This window comes from Nicotiana attenuata, chromosome 10 (assembly GCF_001879085.1).
Source record: "Nicotiana attenuata strain UT chromosome 10, NIATTr2, whole genome shotgun sequence".
NCBI classification, from domain to species: domain Eukaryota; kingdom Viridiplantae; phylum Streptophyta; class Magnoliopsida; order Solanales; family Solanaceae; genus Nicotiana; species Nicotiana attenuata.
The window spans coordinates 42,854,082-42,873,086 of NC_031998.1; the positions used below are offsets into that span (position 1 = coordinate 42,854,082).

At 36.0% G+C, this 19,005-nt stretch overlaps 1 protein-coding gene across 1 annotated transcript; it reads left to right on the plus strand.

Annotated features, from left to right (window-relative positions):
• On the plus strand, positions 16,894–18,171 carry LOC109233923 (EPIDERMAL PATTERNING FACTOR-like protein 2). The gene is made up of 3 exons (XM_019399771.1): positions 16,894–17,428; positions 17,550–17,584; positions 17,677–18,171. The coding sequence occupies exons 1-3, from the start codon at positions 17,320–17,322 to the stop codon at positions 17,935–17,937; spliced, it is 405 nt and encodes a 134-aa protein (XP_019255316.1). The 5' UTR covers positions 16,894–17,319; the 3' UTR covers positions 17,938–18,171.

The following is a 19,005-nucleotide window of genomic DNA, read 5'->3' on the forward strand; positions in this document are numbered from 1 at the left end:
ACTACTTCTATCCCCTTTTCTTGCTTTGTGGAATAATTAGATAATTGTAGTGTAGGATTATTAGAGTTTAGGAATTTTGGTACTTGTTTGCGCAGTTATAAGCATGAATTGAGCATAAAATAAGTACATAATAGAGTCGGGGTGCAATCCGTGGCCTAAAATGCAAAAATCCCTGGAACTCTAAGAAAATTGGCCTAGTGTGCCGCATGGGGCACCGTACTAGGCTATTATGCAGGCCTCTGTCAGAAGTATAGCTCTCTGGAATTCCCCACTACTGCGTCGCATAAGGCGCCGCGCCCGGTGACGCGGCAGTACAAAAATGGCGCCTGATTAATTTAAAGCAGAAACCATTTTTACCCTCCCCTTTTCCCAAATCTCTCTTACTCCATTCTCTCAAACCTCTCCTCTCTAACTCACCCCAAATCCCCCATTCCTCTTCTTTATCACAGTTCTTCACCTCCAGTTCTCCCACCTATATCATTCATCAAGGTAAGTTTTCTTTTCTCATCTCTCTCTTTTAGTAGTAAGTTAAGGTAGTTTAGTTCATATCACTAACCCTAGGTAGTTTTTCAGTTTTTTTGTTAATATTCATCTTTTGGCCAAAATTCTTGTATTAACTTGTGTGATTTTCATTGTTCTTAAAATTGTGGGTAATTGTTGGTGTGTTTTGATGGTGTCGGAACTAATTTGTGTTGAAGTTTGGCGGGGTTTCCAATATGGCCAAAATTTGGAGGGAGTTTTGTGAAAAATGGGCACCTTGTGCTATTGTTACACTGTGGTGGTGTTGTGATTGTTGTAGGGTGGTTGATTGGTGTGTTTGTGGAGTAACATTAGAATAATTGAAGTTAAAATTATGAGGTACATTTGGTGGCTACCATGTGTTTGATTAAATGCCTCAATGACATAGAAGGTGACATTGTAGCTTAATTGGGGGATAATTGTGATGAGATAATGTGATTCTTGATGATAAGTGTGGAGTGGGAGGTCATGCTCATATGTTGTGAAACTTTAACGAGTTAACCCCGAGTGCTAATCGATTGACCACTCCATGCTAATGTGAGGCTAGGTGCTAATTGGGATGTTTGATTCAAGCTATGTGCTTGTGTTGTGTAGTATTGCATTGTAACTTCGGAATTTCGTAGTAGTGAATTAGTATAACTTCTTATTCTTTTCTTAGTTACTAGTTGAGCTTCTTGATTTTGTATTTTACGTTATTATAGTCCGTGGTTATGTTGTTTTACTATTATATTGGTGGTTAGGTGGGTTGTTGATTACATGTGGTGTGCTTTCAATATGGTAGTCTGAGTTCCCGATATACATTGTACTTGTGAACATGCCAATGACATAAGTGTGGGGTGGTTACCCCGTTTGGTCTTTTTTTTGCTCTAAGTGTTGTGGCTAATATTGTTCGTTTTCTGCAGGTATAATGTCTCGCCGCTCTAGCAAATATTCTAACACAGGTTCATCAGAAGTTGCCTCTAGTAGCCATCGAGGAGGTAGGCGGGCACCTCCCGTCGCCCATGTGGAGGAGGAAGAAGAGCGCATATACGGATGTAGTACCAACCTCCGAGTCGGGACTCACTGCCGGAACAAAGGTCCGGTACCACATCCTAGCATAAGCTAGCACAGATATATACCAAAATTTAGATAAATGTGAAAAAGTACTTACTATTTTTTGTCTTTATTTGACTAAAATTCCAATCTTTCATTTTTTCGCCCGCATTATTAACCATCAGATCACACCTGCAATTTTAGATTTTTATTACTACTTGATATTTCTTTCGTTTCGATTTTCTTAATATCTTGCTGGTATTACTACTTATTGTTACTGCTCTTATTGCAACTGCTTCATTTTTCACCTTTTCTTGAGGCGATGCCATATCGAAAACAACCACTCTACCTTCTCAAGATAAGGTAAGTTCTGCATACCTTATCTTAAGAAGGTAGAGTGGTTGTTTTCGATATGGCATCGCCTCAAGAAAAGGTGAAAAATGAAGCAGTTGCAATAAGAGCAGTAACAATAAGTATTAATACCAGCAAGATATTAAGAAAATCGAAACGAAAGAAATATCAAGTAGTAATAAAAATCTAAAATTGCAGGTGTGATCTGATGGTTAATAATGCAGGCGAAAAAATGAAAGATTAGAATTTTAGTCAAATAAAGACAAAAAGCAGTAAGTACTTTTTCACATTTATCTAAATTTTGGTATATATCTGTGCCAGCTTATGCTAGGATGTGGTACCGGACCTTTGTTCCGGCAGTGAATCCCGACGCGGAGGTTGGTATTGATGATGCTAAGCTCTCTAGGAAGTACTCAGGGATTTACAACAACATCAGATACTTGGGTTTTGAAAGCTTGTTCTATCCCGGTGAGTCGGTGAATGTGAACATAGTTAAGGAAATCGATGCTAACTGGCAACCTGAGGCCAGTTTAGATGCGGTATATGAGTGGAAGTGCGAGGCAAGATAATTCCATTTTCTTCCCTGTAATAAATGAAATCACAGCATTCACAGAGCATTCGCATAAGTTATTCCTGAGGTTGATGCGTCGGTCCTCCTGTCCTGATATTAGACGCCAGCTGTGCGGCGTGGGGTCTCTTGCCACATGGACGCGAGATGCTAATGAGTTACACAAAGACACGAAGAAGTGCCATTTCCAACGTCCCGCCAGAGTCATTCTCCGGTTGATTAATGTAAAGATCATGCCTACCCAAAACGACACTAACGTCTTTCGGTTGAAGGTGTGTCTCATTTATGCTATCTTGACTCGGATGAAGTTTGATCTGGGTAATATTATGCTTGAGCACATGTCTCGAGTACGAACACTTAGGGCCCGCCTGTATTTCTCGAGCATGATCACGCGACTTTTGCATACACACTATGTGGAGGAGGAGTACCATTATGATCGAACGATTCCGGTTATACGTCCTCTTGAGCATTTTGATGTCACAGCTGTGACGGACCCCCCGCTGTTGTTGTTCCTATAGATCAGAGATTTGATCGTGTTGAGGAGACACTGCAGCTACTATTTGCTGACATGCTCTTTCGCGCTGCTAGGGGTGAGATTGACATGGCAGAACTGCAGGAGGACCATCCCTTCTCTGCTAGGGGTGGGGATATTTCGGTCAGAACCGAAGAAACCGACCGAACTGAAAATATTTTTATTTCGGTTTCGGCAATTTGGTTTTGGACATCGCCACCGGGATCGTTGAGGCCCCATGAAGATGGCTCTACTTCACTAGGAAGAAGCGGTACTCATTAGCGAGCGTCTGGTGACCAACTATTCCGGATTCCCTTGCCTTTCTGCCATAGTCTACACTTGTCCGTCCAAATGGTCGACCTTGCCATCAGGTTGGGTCACTCAGTTTTCCGATCGGTTTCGGTTTAAAATTTTAAAATTTCAGTTTTTCGCTTCGATTTTCGGTTATTTATTTATTTAGTTCGGTTAACTGAAAAACCGAATTATTAGCATATAGATTCTTTAAGTTATATATAGGCTAAGCCCATAGGTAATAAATTAATAATATTAGGTCCCATCCATCAAATACCCAACCCAATTAAGTAAGTCCATCAGCTTCCCAATCTTAAAGACTTTCACTCTATTAAAACTTCGGAAAGTTTTCGTTCCTATACCATATAGGAAACTATATTACCAAATATGTTCATAGTTTGCATATTACCCTTCATGCTAATAGTATTTCTACAAAATATAGACAATGCATTAAATAAGGAATCATTGTAGCTGTAGGATTTCTTATTTATGCGTGCAAAAATTGGGGAATTAAATATTCTTCCAGATCTTCTACAACGCAAATCACGTACATTCATAATTATCGTCGGATTCGTTTCAAATTTTCCATACTCTGTTTTTGCGATACACTCTGTTTTAACCTTTTTTTTCTGATTTCACAAATCAAAAACGACTAAATCTTCTACAATTCTTCTGCAACAAACGCAATTATGTCCAAATTTCAATATACAAAGTAAAGGAAAAGAGAGCAGTAATTCCGCCATTGACAGCCATTAAAAAGCTTTGAAGCTTTGAATTCAAATTTGGGTTTTCAAAAATCATTATTTGTTTGGATTGAGTGTTGTTGAAAATTATTGAAAATATGGTTTGGAGTTTATATCTCAATTTTGAGGGGTTTTGGTGAAGATTAGACTTGGTTTTGGCTTAATTTCGGATTGAAACTCGAAGAAGAAGAAGAAGAAGAAGAAGAAGAAGAAGACATGACATACATTATATTACAGAATTTGTAGATAAATTGTAGAAAAATTGTAGACTGCTGTTTATTTATGAAAAAGTATATTTCACTGGGTGAAAATAATGTGTGAAAGTTGTAAAAAATTGTAGATAAGTTGTATTCCTCTATAACGGGAGATGTTGGCATATCAAGTAACTTTAGTGTTCCAGGCGAACATGCACAAAAATAGAGATAAATTCTATTATAAACATTTTGTAGAAATTTTGTAGAAACATTCTGTATTTTCATATTAATTTTTCAAATGATATGTAGTTTTATTGTAGAATAAATGTAGAAAACAAGCCATTGTGTGTAACGACCCGACCGGTCGTTTTGAGCCCTAGCGCACCGTTCAGCAGTTCGAGGCCATGAGCAGCTTCAATTCAGGCATTTTGACTTGTACGCGTGGTCGGAATTTAATTTCGGGAAGTTCGGAATTGACTTGGAAGGAAAATTCTCATTTCGGAACCTTTAAGTTGAGAGAATTGACAAGGATTGAATTTCAGAGTAAACGACATCGGAATCAGGGCCTGAAGGTTCCAGCAGGTACGTACGATGATTTCGTACTTGGGCGTATGCCCGGATCGGGTTTTGGATGACCCGGGAGCATTTTGGCGCCTATTATGGAAGTTAGCATTTTGGAGGAAATTTCATAAGTTTGGGTTGAAGTGCATTTCGGTGTTATTGATGTCCGTTTGGGAATCCGAGTTTGGGAGTAGCACCGTATGGTGATTCTATTGTTGGGAGTGCGATCGGAAGTGAATTCGGAGGTCCGGGGGTCATTTTGGAGTCATTTGGCTAATGATAGAAATTTGAAGGTTTCTGAGAAGTTTGACCGAAGGGGACTTTTTGATATCGGGGTCAGAATCCGATTCTGAAAGTTGGAGTAGGTTCGTGATGTCAAATATGACTTGTGCGCAAAATTTGAAGTCAATCGGACGTGATTTGATAGGTTTAAACATCGAAAGTAGAAGTTTAAAATTCTAAAGTTCATAAAGCTTGGATTGGAGGTCGATTCTTGGTTTTAGCGTTGTTTGATATGATTTGAGGGCTCGAGCAAGTCCGTAATGTGTTTTGGGACTGGTTGGGGTCTCGGGGGCCTCGGGTGGATTCCGGGTGGTTAACGGATCGAAAATGGAATTTTGAGAAGTGCTGAAGCTGCTGCTTCTGTCATAACCGCACCTGCGGTTGGTGGACCGCAGGTGTGAGACCGCAGAAGGGGTCCATCTATCGCAGAGGCGGCCCAAGGCCAGGCAGCCTAAGACCGCAGATGCGGCCCTAAATCCGCAGAAGCGGAACCGCAGAAGCGGTGGGCCAGTCCGCAGAAGCGGTGGGCCAGTCCGCAGAAGCGGCCCAGACCGCAGAAGCGGTCTTCTTTCCGCAGAAGCGCTGGTCGCAGGTGCGGCCCAGGACCGCACATGCGGAAATCGCAGGAGGCAGTGGCCTTCATTTGTTCCGACTCTAGGCCATTTTTGTTCATTTTCACTCATTTCTTGGGCGATTTTGGAGCTCTTGGAGGGGTGATTCCGCCTAGCATTTGTGAGGTAAGTTATTTAAAATTAATGTGAGTTTAATACTTGAGTTTTGGGTAGATTAACACATAAAAATTTGTGAAAATCATGGGAATAGAGTAAAACCTAGAGTTTTGTTAAAAATAAGATTCAACCACGAAATTTGTTGTAGAATGAAGTAGAAATCGTATATTCTTGATCCTTAGGTTATAAAGAACAATTTCCTTCGAAAAATTTAGGAATCCGGGCACGTGGGCCCAGGGTCGGATCTTAGGAAAATTGTGTTTATGGGTGAGAAATTGCTTAAATAGTTAGAATATGATCTTGTAAGCTTATATTGACTAGTTCTTACCTCGTTTATCTAGTTTTGAATCGTTCGGCTCCAATTTGAGGGTTCGGTCTCATTCTTGGTATTGGAAGTGCACATTGGAGCGAGGTGAGTCTCCTTTCTAACCTTGTAAGAGGGAATTTTCCCCATAGGTGAGTTAATTAGTTATGTGCTCCTATTTGCTGGGGCGGGGGGCGGGGGGAGGGGGAGGGCTACGTCCGCACGAGGTGACGAGAGTCCGTGCGTAGCTACTATTATGCTTATGTCCGGGTAGTCTAGGACCCAAAAGCCTGCTTACTTGTAATAAATGCAATCTTGTTGACAAATTTAAGAATGCTTAAAACATATCGAATCGGTAAATGAATTTCTAAGAGGATTAAACTTCTTTTTCTTAAATCATTAAAAGAGAATTGGCTTTTATTTGGATAAATATTCCCCGATAAATGCTTAATTTGCTATTCGAGTATGTATTCCTATGTGTACCTGCATCGCATGTATGATTCGCGAGCAGGGTGATTGTTTAGTTAAATTTGACCGCGTCGCATGAATGATTCGCGAGCGGGGTAATAGATGCATCTATGGTTCGTGCCGCTCGACCCTCGGCAGTGCACATTTTACATTTATGTTGGATCGGGCCGTACGACCTCGGCATGAGTTGCGTATGCTTGTATTGCTTGCCTCGAGCTTTATTGATATTGTTACCTGCTCTTCCCGAAATGAGAAAAATTGTTAACTAATGGATTATGAATCCGGAGACTTTTAATAAAGAGGAACTTTTACCTGTTTAGTAATTTACTTGAATCTACTGTTGTTCAAAATAAACCCGTGAGTCATCGCACTAATAATAATATTACTGGACCTTTAGTAAGTGTCGAAGTTGCCATCTCATCTCTACTTCTTCGAGATTAGGCGGGATACTTACTGAGTACACATTGTTTTTGTACTCATACTACACTTCTGTGCATTTTTGTTGCACAGGCACATGCGCCACTAATGGCTTAGCAGGCGTAGCAGCATGGTTGACACGGACACTAGGTGAGCTGTATTTCCTCGAGGCGACCCGCAGCTAGTATAGTCTCTCTCAGGATCCTATTTATTTTCTGTCCAATTGTATCCCGGACAGCTGTTGTACTTTATTCAATATTTCTTAGAAATTGCTCATGCACTTGTGACACCGGGTTCTGGGACGGTTATGGAGTATTTTGTATTAATTGCTTATTATTTAATTTGACTTGAAGCAATTATCTTCTTAAATTGGTAAATTTGAAGAAAAGTCATAGTTTTCAAGAGTATTAAAATGAGAATTTAATTTAGTATTTTGGGTTGGCTTGCCTGACAGTGGCGTCCGGCGCCATCACGACCTTTAGTGAATTTGGGTCGTGACATTGTGAGTCTTATTTGACTCATTCCTCACATTCAACATATTCTACAAATTCACGCCTTTTTAAATACAATACAACCATACTTTCTTAAATTTAAAGGTATAGCAATATATATAACTTAAAAAACATCTTCTCCTTTGCACAAGTTAGCTCCAAAACAGACGAAGTGGAATAACAAGCTCCCATCAAAACTTTTAACACAAAAACACAAAGCTCAAATTTTATGTTATTGTAGTTATATTTAATTGGGTGGAAATAATGTGTGAAAGTTGTAGAAAATTGTAGATAAGTTGTATTCCTCTATAACGGGAGATGTTGGCATATCAAGTAACTTTAGTGTTCCAGACGAACATGCATGAAAATAAAGATAAATTTTGTTATGAACAGTTTGTAGAAATTTTGTAGATAATTTGTAGAAACATTGAAACTCTGTATTTTCATATTAATTTTTCAAATGATATGTAATTTTGTTGTAGATTAAATGTAGAAGACAAACCATTGTGAGTCTTATTTGACTCATTACTCACATTCAACCTATTCTACAAATTCACGCCTCTTTAAATACAATACAATCATACTTTCTTGAATTTAAAGGTATAGCAATATATATAACTTAAAAAACATCTTCTCATCTGCACAAGTTAGCTCCAAAACAGACGAAGTGGACTAACAAACTCCCATCAAAATTTTTATCACAAAAACACAAAGCTCAAAAATAAATAAACAACAATCTATAATTTTTCTACAATTTATCTACAATTTCTGCAATATAATGTATGCCATGTCGTCTTCTTCTTCTTCTTCGAGTTTCAATCTGAAATTCAGCCAAAACCAAGTCTAATCTTCACCAAAACCCCTCAAAATTGAGATATAAACTCCAAACCATATTCTCAATTATTTACAACAACACCCAATCCAAACAAATAATGATTTTTGAAAATTCAAATTTGAATTCAAAGCTTCAAAACTTTTTAATGGCTGTCAATGGTGGAACTGCTGCTCTTTTCCTTTCCTCTTATATTACTGAAATTTGGGATTGCAAGATAGAGAGAGACGTAGAGAGAATTCTCAATTCTTTACAACAACATCCAATCCAAACAAACAATGTCTTTTGAAAACCCAAATTCGAATTCAAAGCTTCAAAGCTTTTTAATGATTGTCAATGGTGGAGGGGTTACAGATTTTTGCTGGTTTTAGAAGAGGAAATCGTGGGAATTTGGAGAGAGAAACTTGGTGGAGTGGGGATATACGGTTGAGTAAAATTAGGACACTAATTAATACCATTAAAATCCTAAAATGGTACATAAATGGTAATTAGGTATATAGAAGGTAATTATATTAAAAGTTAAGCATGGAGGGTAATATAGCTTACTATATGGCATAGGAATGTAAAAATTCCTAAAACTTCTATAGCATATATGATAATATACCGGAAGGATTTTACACAGAATTGTAATTTACACTAGTAAAAAGACTGCTTTAGCTGGTAAAGATCTTACCTTTGTTTCGTTATTTCTTTCCTTTAACTTTGGAGATTTGTCCACAGTGAAAACTAAGCTTGATCCAATTAGAAGAAGCATTACTAGGTCTTCTGTTATACTTGAGTTTCTTTCTGTGATGCGAGAGATTTACTATTATTTTCTCTGTTTATTTCCTCAAGTTAATTTTTCTTTTTTCTCTTTTTTTTCTTAAAAAAAACTTTTTTGCTTGAGTTGTGCTCTCTTGTTGGATGCAGCAGCTTTCACAAGTGTTAGGCTTTCCTATTTGTGCGTTTAGTTTTATCTCCATGTGCCATCTTCTTTCTTTCTTCAACTCTGGTTAATTTTCTATGTTTGAATTTATGATCCATAATAGTGTACAAAGTTTGTACTATTTTTTTTTAATAAACACAGTATTTCCAAGAAGTCCGAAGTTTTGGAAAAAAATAACAAATTCGCCAGTCCTATTGTTACATAGAAGGAGCCCAATATGATAGTGTTCAAACCGAAAACCGATACGAAATAAACCGAACCGAAGTTAGAAATCTGAACTAAACTGAACGTATTTCAATTCGGTTTCGGTTACTACTTTTACAAAATCGAAAACCAAATAACTGAACCGAACGCTTACCCCTACACTCTGCTGTCACTCAGCACTAGTTGGGCTTGGCCGATGGAGTACAGATGCCACCGGATGAGGACGCCAACTCTATTCCCTTTGATGATGAAGAGTACTTGCGCACCTTTGAGGGTGTTTATGACGAGTAGGCCACAGGCCTCAGGGAGTTATCTTTTCACTCTTGTTTTAGTGTTTTGCATTGCGGACAATGCAATTTCTTAAGAGTGGGGTGGGGTGCTCCTATTTGGTTGTATTTGTACTTATTTCTATTTGCCGGTTGGTGTTGTTTTGATTTGTTTCTATTTGTTTCGTGCTTTGTTAGACAATATAGTCAGCAATCATAACTCTAAATTTTATCGGCCTGTAATATTCAGTAATTGATTGTTTAGTTTCGACTCTTCCCGATGATGGATTTCGTCGACTGGTTTCTTGAGGGATTTGAAGTCTAACGGAAAAAAAAGGAGACAAATTTAAAAATCCAGAAATATGTCTTTCATTTTAATTTAGTTTATTTTACTTTCTTAGGTAGTATAGTAATTCTCCCTTGGTTTTCTTCGTACCGCGATTCTTTTTCAAGGGTTTTACTTGAAGGGATAATTTCACATAAATACAACTCACACACCTGACTTGCAACATAATAGCCTAGATATCACTTTGCAAATCTATAGCCCAAAAATAATAGGTTAATTCCCGAAAGACAACTTATTTCACACAATCAACTACGGTTATTGCTCCCTCTTTATATAACCAGTTGTTTTCATTCTCTTGATTTTCTTTGATTATTAAGCATTTGATAAAAAAAAAATGCAAATCAGCCACAACGCAACTCAAAAATTCTTAATTATCTGAAGGTAAGAAATTCAAACACTTTTATGTGCAATTGCTGAAGCAATCCAACAGAATAAAAGAAAAATAAAAACTTGGTAAATAAACTGTAGAATCCCTCCAACGCGTACAAAATCTTTTTCATGCAGCACATACACGAAAAATAAGAAAAGAAGGAAGTGTCAAACTTCCGTAAAGGCCTTTTATACAGTGACAATGTATATACAACCTTATAAACTGAAAACATATATAATTATACAACATTATACATAAATATACACATTTATACACAATTATACAATACTGTATAAGTGTATATAAACACTACTTATACAATATTTTCACTAGAAAACATAGAATGTCCAACACTACACTTACTGTAAATAGTGTATTAACTTGTATAAACATGTATAATAGTGTATAAGAGGTGTTTGTATATCCATATACACAATTATACACTATTATACAGTGTTGATACAAACTGCTACATACTTATGATTTTTTATCCAAGCCTCGAGTTGTAGTAGAAGGTATTGGATGATTCAACTCGTCAATAGGTTAACAATTTTGCGCCAACGAATCGGAATTCAACACACAGATAAGATACACCCAATTCAGATTCGAGACTTCAAGGTCGTAATAATAATGACCAGAACTTCAAACTTCAAAATCATCCAAAATTAGTGGTTAGTTTTTTGTGCAAATCAAGTTTGAGAGCTATTGATTTTCAGATCTGTATGTATTTTTATTTTTCAAAAATCTTCAATATTCTTCTGCTTGCTACCATGGACGACGGAGTAGGAGCCCGAGCATTCTTCGAGCCATTGATGGCAAAACTGCGTAGGGGTAGGGTAGGGGGAATAGCGGGGGGCTAGGTTAAGATAGGATGAGGGATCTATGTGGGTTAGAAAGAAAGAAGCAAGAGGCGATGAGAGAGAATTTGGTGTGCTGGGAATGAAGAAAGAAGAAAATAATAAAAACCCTAAAAGTGTGTATTTAGTAATGGGCTAAAGGCTGAAAAGTTTCTTTCAAGTTATGTACAACATGGGCTAAATAGGGTAAAAGCTTCAAATTTGGGCCATTTTCAGTTGGGCTGTTAGGTCAAGTAACAAGGGCTGTAATTCTTTCTTACTTGAACCGGGTGTAGAATCTTGAGTCATAGTGTTGGGTTAAAGAAATTTTCCTTGACTGCATATGCCTTAAGAATGGTGAGTGCATTAGTTGTGACGCCTAGGATTAGTTCTTGACTCTTAAACAAGTACCTCAGATTGTGTGATTGTCACTTACTTAACTGCTTTGACTAAAGAATCAGGATGGATCCGATCCTAAGTGAGTTATGTGCCAATATATGTGTGTGAGGTTATTGTTGGTGTTCTGTGCATGTCAGTTAATGTCTAGAACTTGCCCCGTATATTTGCGAAGCGAAATAGTAGTCTTGTTTAGTCCAAGGAAGTGATACAGGTATTTTTTTTGTAAGCCACATAGATACTTTTACCCACCTAATGAATGTGTATCTTTGTTAGCCCCTTTGAGCCTGTAATTCTACTTCTTTGGCAACCACACTGCAAGCCCGATCCACTTTATTTGAATTGACTACCTGTTTGAACCTTTTACCTCTCTGGAGCACTTGATTTTGTTATGAGCTTGTAAAAGTTAAGCGAGGTATGATTGGGATTTTGAATGGAGCTATAGAAAAGGGAAAAGGGTGCACTGTTTGAAAATTTTGAGATCCACTTATAAGGAATTGAAAGAAAAAAATTAAAGTTGAAAAAAAAGTAAATCAGAACTTTAAAAAAAAGAGTTATGTATGTATTAGAAAAGAAAAAAATGGATTCCTGGCTAATGGTAGTTCTCATCTTGTGTGTACCTAAAGAAATTAGGAGCTTGATATTGTTATATTGTGAAGGTTGGGGTTTGATTCAACATAAGTGTGGGGTTTAAATTGTAAAATTATATGTATTAAAGTGCTTAGGGAGGTTAGTTACTATTATACATATGTATCCTACCCATCCCGCAGCCTGCATTACAACCAAAATAAAGTCCTACTTGATCTTTGACTGAATTAGCTCAATTAGTAGAGTATTACACTACAGGCAAGCTTATGGTACATTCTCTCTGGCTCATGAAATTTATTTCTGAGAGTGAGTGAATTCTTTCTATTTTGGATTTCTATTTGTTCTTGAATTTTATTGTGTGTGGAACTACTCTCTATTGTTTCTTTGACGGCACGTAACTTGTGAAGGTAAGATAAAGTCTTTGACCTCTGTATTAGAGTAAGTGAGCAGGTCATGAAAAATGCGTGGTGCTTTTGAGTCAAGTCTCGATGCTAGGATGTTATGATAGGGTGCTTAGTGTGCTTTAAATATTCTCGGAATGATGTGTTAGGGAGGTTGTGTGATGAAAAGGTCGTCCATATGTGAGGTGTGGTTTCATTGCTCGAGGACAAGCAATTGTCTAAGTGTGGGGGTGTTGATTGTAGGCTAGAAACCCATGTTTTAGCCGTAGTTTGAACGCTAATAACTGCATTTTACGTGTGTTTGAGCTTAAATGATAGTGAATTACACTTATTACGTATTTTATGCTTTGTAGGAAACGATTCCGAGCTATTAAGGTAATTTGGAGCTAAATCGATAAGTTGGAGCTTTGTAGTCTGAGTAGAAGCTCAAGCAATTAAGTCAGGATCACGTTCGGGAGTGAAAGACCAAGTCCGGATGTCAAAAAATGAATAAACGAATTTACCCTGAGGAAAAGGCACAACCACGCCTCGAGGCGTGGCAATGCAAAAGCTGGTCTGACAGGATTTTGCCAAGCTCTCTGGAATTTCCCATAAGTGCGTTGCATGGGGCGGCACGGGGCGCGACGCTGTAGTACGAAAATGTCAGAGTGATTTCCTATTTCAGCTAGAAAAGGGTAGTTTTGTCCCGACTTGTTTTGAGACGGCATAAATACACCAAAAACACGATTTTGAGGGCACTTTGACCTAGTAAAGAAGGGAGAACCAACCAAGGCAAGAAGACTCAAGAATTCATCAAGATTTCAACCTGCAATCGGTGCAATACGAGAGTTTGTATCGAATCATTAGAATTGATGTTTTCTTTGTTCTTAAATTTTTCTGAGATATCTTACTCTATTACTATGAGGTAATTTCCATTAGGGTATTGACAGATATGGTGTTTCAATAACTTGATTAGGGATTCGATTCTTGATAATTGTTAGAATTAATTGATGGAGCTTTAATCTGTATTGTAGAGTTATTTAGTATTTTGCTTAATCGAAAGAGGAGTTTGATATTGAATTTCTTCACATATGCTCTAGTTTAAATTCGTGATTCAAATAGGTAACTGAAAGAATCTCTTGAATTGTTAATAGAGAATATTCGTGAGAAGTTACCCTTTAGATAATAAACATTATTTTATTGTTGCAATTATTTACCATGCTTCAATTTGATTAATTGCTGAAATTAATGTTTAATCGAAAGAGGAATATTAACTTCAACTGTAATCTGATTATCAGTTGAATTCGTGAGAATCCACCGTATTATAGAGTGAATTAACTCAAGAATTGGATCCCGAGTCAGTTTTCTTCATTGATATTTCTTCGTGCTCATCTGCTGCCGTTTGTGGTCAATTGTTATTTGCTTAAAGTTTTAGTAGTTAATCGTAGTAATAGTCATCAAATCAAGTGTTAATTTTACTAGATAGTATTCAACTGGAGATTATTCGAACACTGTTTAAATCCAATCCCTGTGGAGACGATAATATATCTATACTATCTTTGGCTAGCGAGCATTAATTTGGTATTGTGTTCTGCGCTCGTCATACGATCATCAGAATACTTACAAATATATGCAATCAGTCTTTTACTTTTATAACTTTGCTTGAATGAAGATTCTTGTTCCCAATTCTTGGGAGAAAACAGTGATCATCAATAAGATTTCCTTTTTCGTTTATTGAATACTGAATTTCAACTGCTTTTTACTCTCTTATTTTAATCTTTTATTCTTGAAAAAGTGATGTAAACTTGGTTATTAAAAACCCGATTTTCTTTAATACTGACTTTGACCACAAAAACTATTTTTTGGTTATAAGGTTAATATTATACTTCATCCGATTTACTTTAATTGATTTATCGGCTATTTTCATTCGTAAAATTCGCTTTCATAATATATACTGTATAAGTTTTGAAACTACATCATATATCTCAAAAGTATTACGCTCTATACCTCCAAATCTTTGCACATATTCTGAAACATACAACAACAATCTAATTTGGAATACAAACCAACCGAATATACTACAATATTCTAATGAAGAATATAACATCCAAACCAGACATACCACAATATTCTAATTTAAAATAAAATATTCAAACTAAATATACCACTATATTTTAATTTGAAATACAGTATCCAAACCAACCTATTGCATTATTTTTTTATTGAAGGATACAATATTCAAAACCAAATATCCCATAATATTCTAACTTGGTATGCAAAATTCAAAGTAAATATATCATAATATTCTAATTTGAAATATAATATTTAAACCAAACATATGGCAATATTCTAATTTGGAACACAATATTCAAATTAAATATACTATAATCTAATTTGGAATATACAATGCCACAATATTTTAATTTGGACATTATTCAACCAAATATACCATAATACTCTAATTTGGAATTCATCATTCAAATTAAATATACCATAATATTTTAGTTTGGAATACAATATTCAAACCAAACATACTGTAGTATTCCAACTTAGAATACAATATTCAAACCGAACATACTACAATATTCTAATTTGGAATATACAAAATTTGATTTTGGAATACAATAGGTATACAAGATCAAATAAATTTATAAAGTAGGTATACATAGTAAAATAAATTATAAAGTAGGTCTAAAGGATAAAACAAATATTTTAATAGTATATGGTGTTAGCTGGTATTTTCAAATGGGTATACCGAGTAGATTTTCCGTAAAGAATTCATCTTAATTAAAAATGAAATTGATTATATTAATATTTACTATTTTTTAAATTTGTTTATTGAAAATATAACAGATACTCTAATACTTTTTACTCCAAAGGTAACTTTGGAAAAAAAAAGTTAATTCCTCGGATCTAAGAAAAGACCAAAAAATCAATTAAAATAGAGGGAGTAATATTTTTTTTCTTTTTGTGGAAGGCATGAAAATGTTTTGACACTATCTCACAAGAGATATAAGTGATCAGTACTGTAATAGAGAAGAAATTGTAGAGGGGAAGCGAAGTATGTGATTTGTGGGGATGACATGGGAACTGTTGAAACCAACCACAACAAGAAATCTCCTATTTGTGGGCAAAACACATTTACACTCTTTAAGAAAATTCTGAAAGCGAAAACCCATAAGTCTAACAGCTATATTCAGGTGTCTGTTAGTGACTTTTTGGCCTTTTCAGTGGATTCTTGCTGTTTTGGGTTCATGTTCTCTATCTTCTTATCTGTCCTTTCTAATCCCTTCATTCAGTATCCACTGCTGCTTCCCTAGTTACATTACCTCTCTTCTTCTGTTTTATTCCTTTGCATTTTACTTGTTCACCAACAATTAAATTATTTTTTATGTACTACTACCATAGTTTAATAAGTTTTAGTAACAAATTACCATACTTACTATTTTGACATGTAACAGACTAGTTAACTTTTAAATAGTAAATTATTTGACTTTTTTTATATCGTACAACAACAAGAACAATTATGAGCCCGTTTGAATTAGTTTATTTTAAGTCAAAATAGCTTTTAAGCCATTTTATAGTGTTTGGATAAAGTAAAAAAGTGCTTTTATTAAGTACTTGTTTTTTAAAGCTAAAATGACAAAATAAGCCAAAAGCAAAAAGTTAGTATTCCTAACTTATGAGTTATGTTTAAAAGTCACTTAAAATAAGCCATCCCACGGGCTCTATGTCTAAGTTTGGAATCAACTATATGAATCTTCGGGGGTCGTTTGGTACAGGGGTTAAGGATAATAATCTCATAGTTATCCCATGTTATATTATAAATAACTCCAGGAATAAATTTTACACTAAACTAGTGGGATTAGCTATCGCACATAGAAGGTGAAATATCTAATCTCATGGTTTATCCCGCCATTGTACCAAACAAATCCTTATATCACTGTATTTAGGACCCGTTTGACCATGAGTTTTGCCAAAATAAATTTGGGATTTATTTTCAGAACTCATGTTTGGCCATAAATTTTACTCACATTTTGGCAAAATCCCAAACCCCAAATCCCAAAATCACCCCAATTGCTGATTTTGGGCCAAAATCCCAAAACTTGGGAATTATATACATGTTTTTCCAAAATAAAGTTGGGAAATATGTTTTGAAAACGTATGTCCAAACACATTTTCATCTTCAAACCAAATTTCACCCAAATCAGATTTTACAAAATAAATTTGGGATCTATGCTTTTTAAGTCCTTTATTAACAGTGATTCACTGCGTCTTTTAGCTGTCTGAAACTGAAAGGGGTGGCTCATGGAACGAGGAGAGTTGAGGTTCTTCCCTTTTCGGAGCTGCTTTCAATTCCTGATTTCCATTTGTTGAAGCTGCCTTCTGCAATACTCATCCTCCTTTTTGTCATTCCACGTCTCATCTCTTGGAATTACAGCACCGTCACAAAAAAACATACTCCATATCAGATAGAGGTTGACATTTGATTAAGTACTCATTCATTCACTCATCATTTTCATCATCTGCTTTATAACTCTTTACGCTTTTTCCTCACATCTCCATCGCCCCCATCTTTCCCTTTCTTGCTTTTTTTGCTACTCTCTACTCTTTATCTTTTACCATCAAATTCCCCCAAACTCCTGGACAAATTTACCTGCTCCATATATACTAAACATTCTCTTTCAAGTCCAATTATTCCTTTTGAAATTTGAAATGGGTTGCACTCAGAATTTTACATGTCGCCAAACACTTCCCTGTCTTACAATTTCACTACTCATTCTCATGATTTTAAGCATTTCCCACCTAACATTCAAGGCTGAAGGTATACCTCTGTTAACTAAACAGAGTCTTCTGCTCAGTCTTTATCTTTCTCACTTACACGCACTCTGCAACATTAGAAGCTGAAATTTGACGTGATTAGTCCTATTCTTTTCATTTTACAGGTAGAATTTTGCATACAACTTACGGGCATGCCCAGGTAAAATTTGCACACTGTATCGACGTCCTAAGTTTCTTTTGTTTTCTGTTTTTCGTATGACTGCATATATAAACAGTGTTTGAATTGGTTAGACAGAGAGCGAAAAGAACGCGATTTTCAGGTCACAAATTGGGTCAAGGCCACCTAAGTGTGAAAAGAGATGTGGTTCTTGTGGACATTGTGAAGCCATTCAGGTTCCTACAAATCCCCAAATAACAAATGGTAACAAGAACCATACCGCAGCTACCAAAGCCAGCAGCAGTAGTATAGCCTATGCCAGAGACGATGACAACTCCAATTACAAGCCTATGAGTTGGAAATGCAAATGTGGAAATCTTATCTTCAACCCTTAAGATACTAGTTCAAGTTTTGATGATGATCTACTGTTCACTACAATCCCCTTGTATATTAATGGTTGCTACTTTCTTGTTAGTTTTAAGTCGATTTTTAACCCAAATAATCCCTTAAATTTGGGCGTAAGTCTAATTTTGTTCTTATTGTATTACCTTTAAGCATATGATCGTTTAAGTTTATAAAAGTTGAGCACTCTTTGTTGAAATTATGGAACTCTCAGATATGTAAATCTTTTAAAACTAACGGAACGGAACGCAAGTGTTGCGTATTTTCTACGTGTCCAAGTAAATTAATAACCGTGATCAACGTCTTCTTGCCCACCTTCATTTCTTTTCAAGTTTTGCAATGATTCCGTCGTGTAGACCTTTTGTTTTTTTGAGTGACAATGACATCATCCCATCGGACTATAAAAACTAACGAAAATGTCACACATTAAAATAGAGTAAAACGATCCTGATAGAGATCTTCTCCAATTTCAAAAACAGAAAAGTCTTTTGCATACTTAAAAGACTATTAGCTTGTTTGGCCAAATTTCTAAAATCAGTTTATTTTAAAAAGTGCTTTTTAAAAAAAGTATTTTTGGTGAGAAGCATTTTGTGTTTGGCTAATTAATTTGAAAAGCACTTTTGAGCAGTAATTAGTGTTAGCTTTTGAAAACTGCTTCTAAATGTATTTTTCTCAAAAGTGCTTTTGGAGAGAAACTACTTTTTTTCTGCTTCTCAAAAACTGCTTTTGCTTCTCCTCAAAACCACTTTTTTTCCGTCCAAAAGCTTGGCCAAACACCTCAATTTTTTGCCAAAAGCACTTTTGGGGAAAAAAAAAAATACTTTTGGCCTAAAAAAAGGCTTGGCCAAACAGGCTATATATATGCTCAAGATAATATAATTTTGTCCGAAAATAGAACGATCCTCAATCTTAAGGGATCATTTTGGTAATTAAGCACTAGTGTTGAATGGCTCCTATTTTTTTTTTCTTCCCACATCTGATTTGCGCTAGTGCTAACGTTAATCAGAAATTGTACCAGTTATATTAATTCATGACTGTTCTTATTAGTAATTCAAATGAAC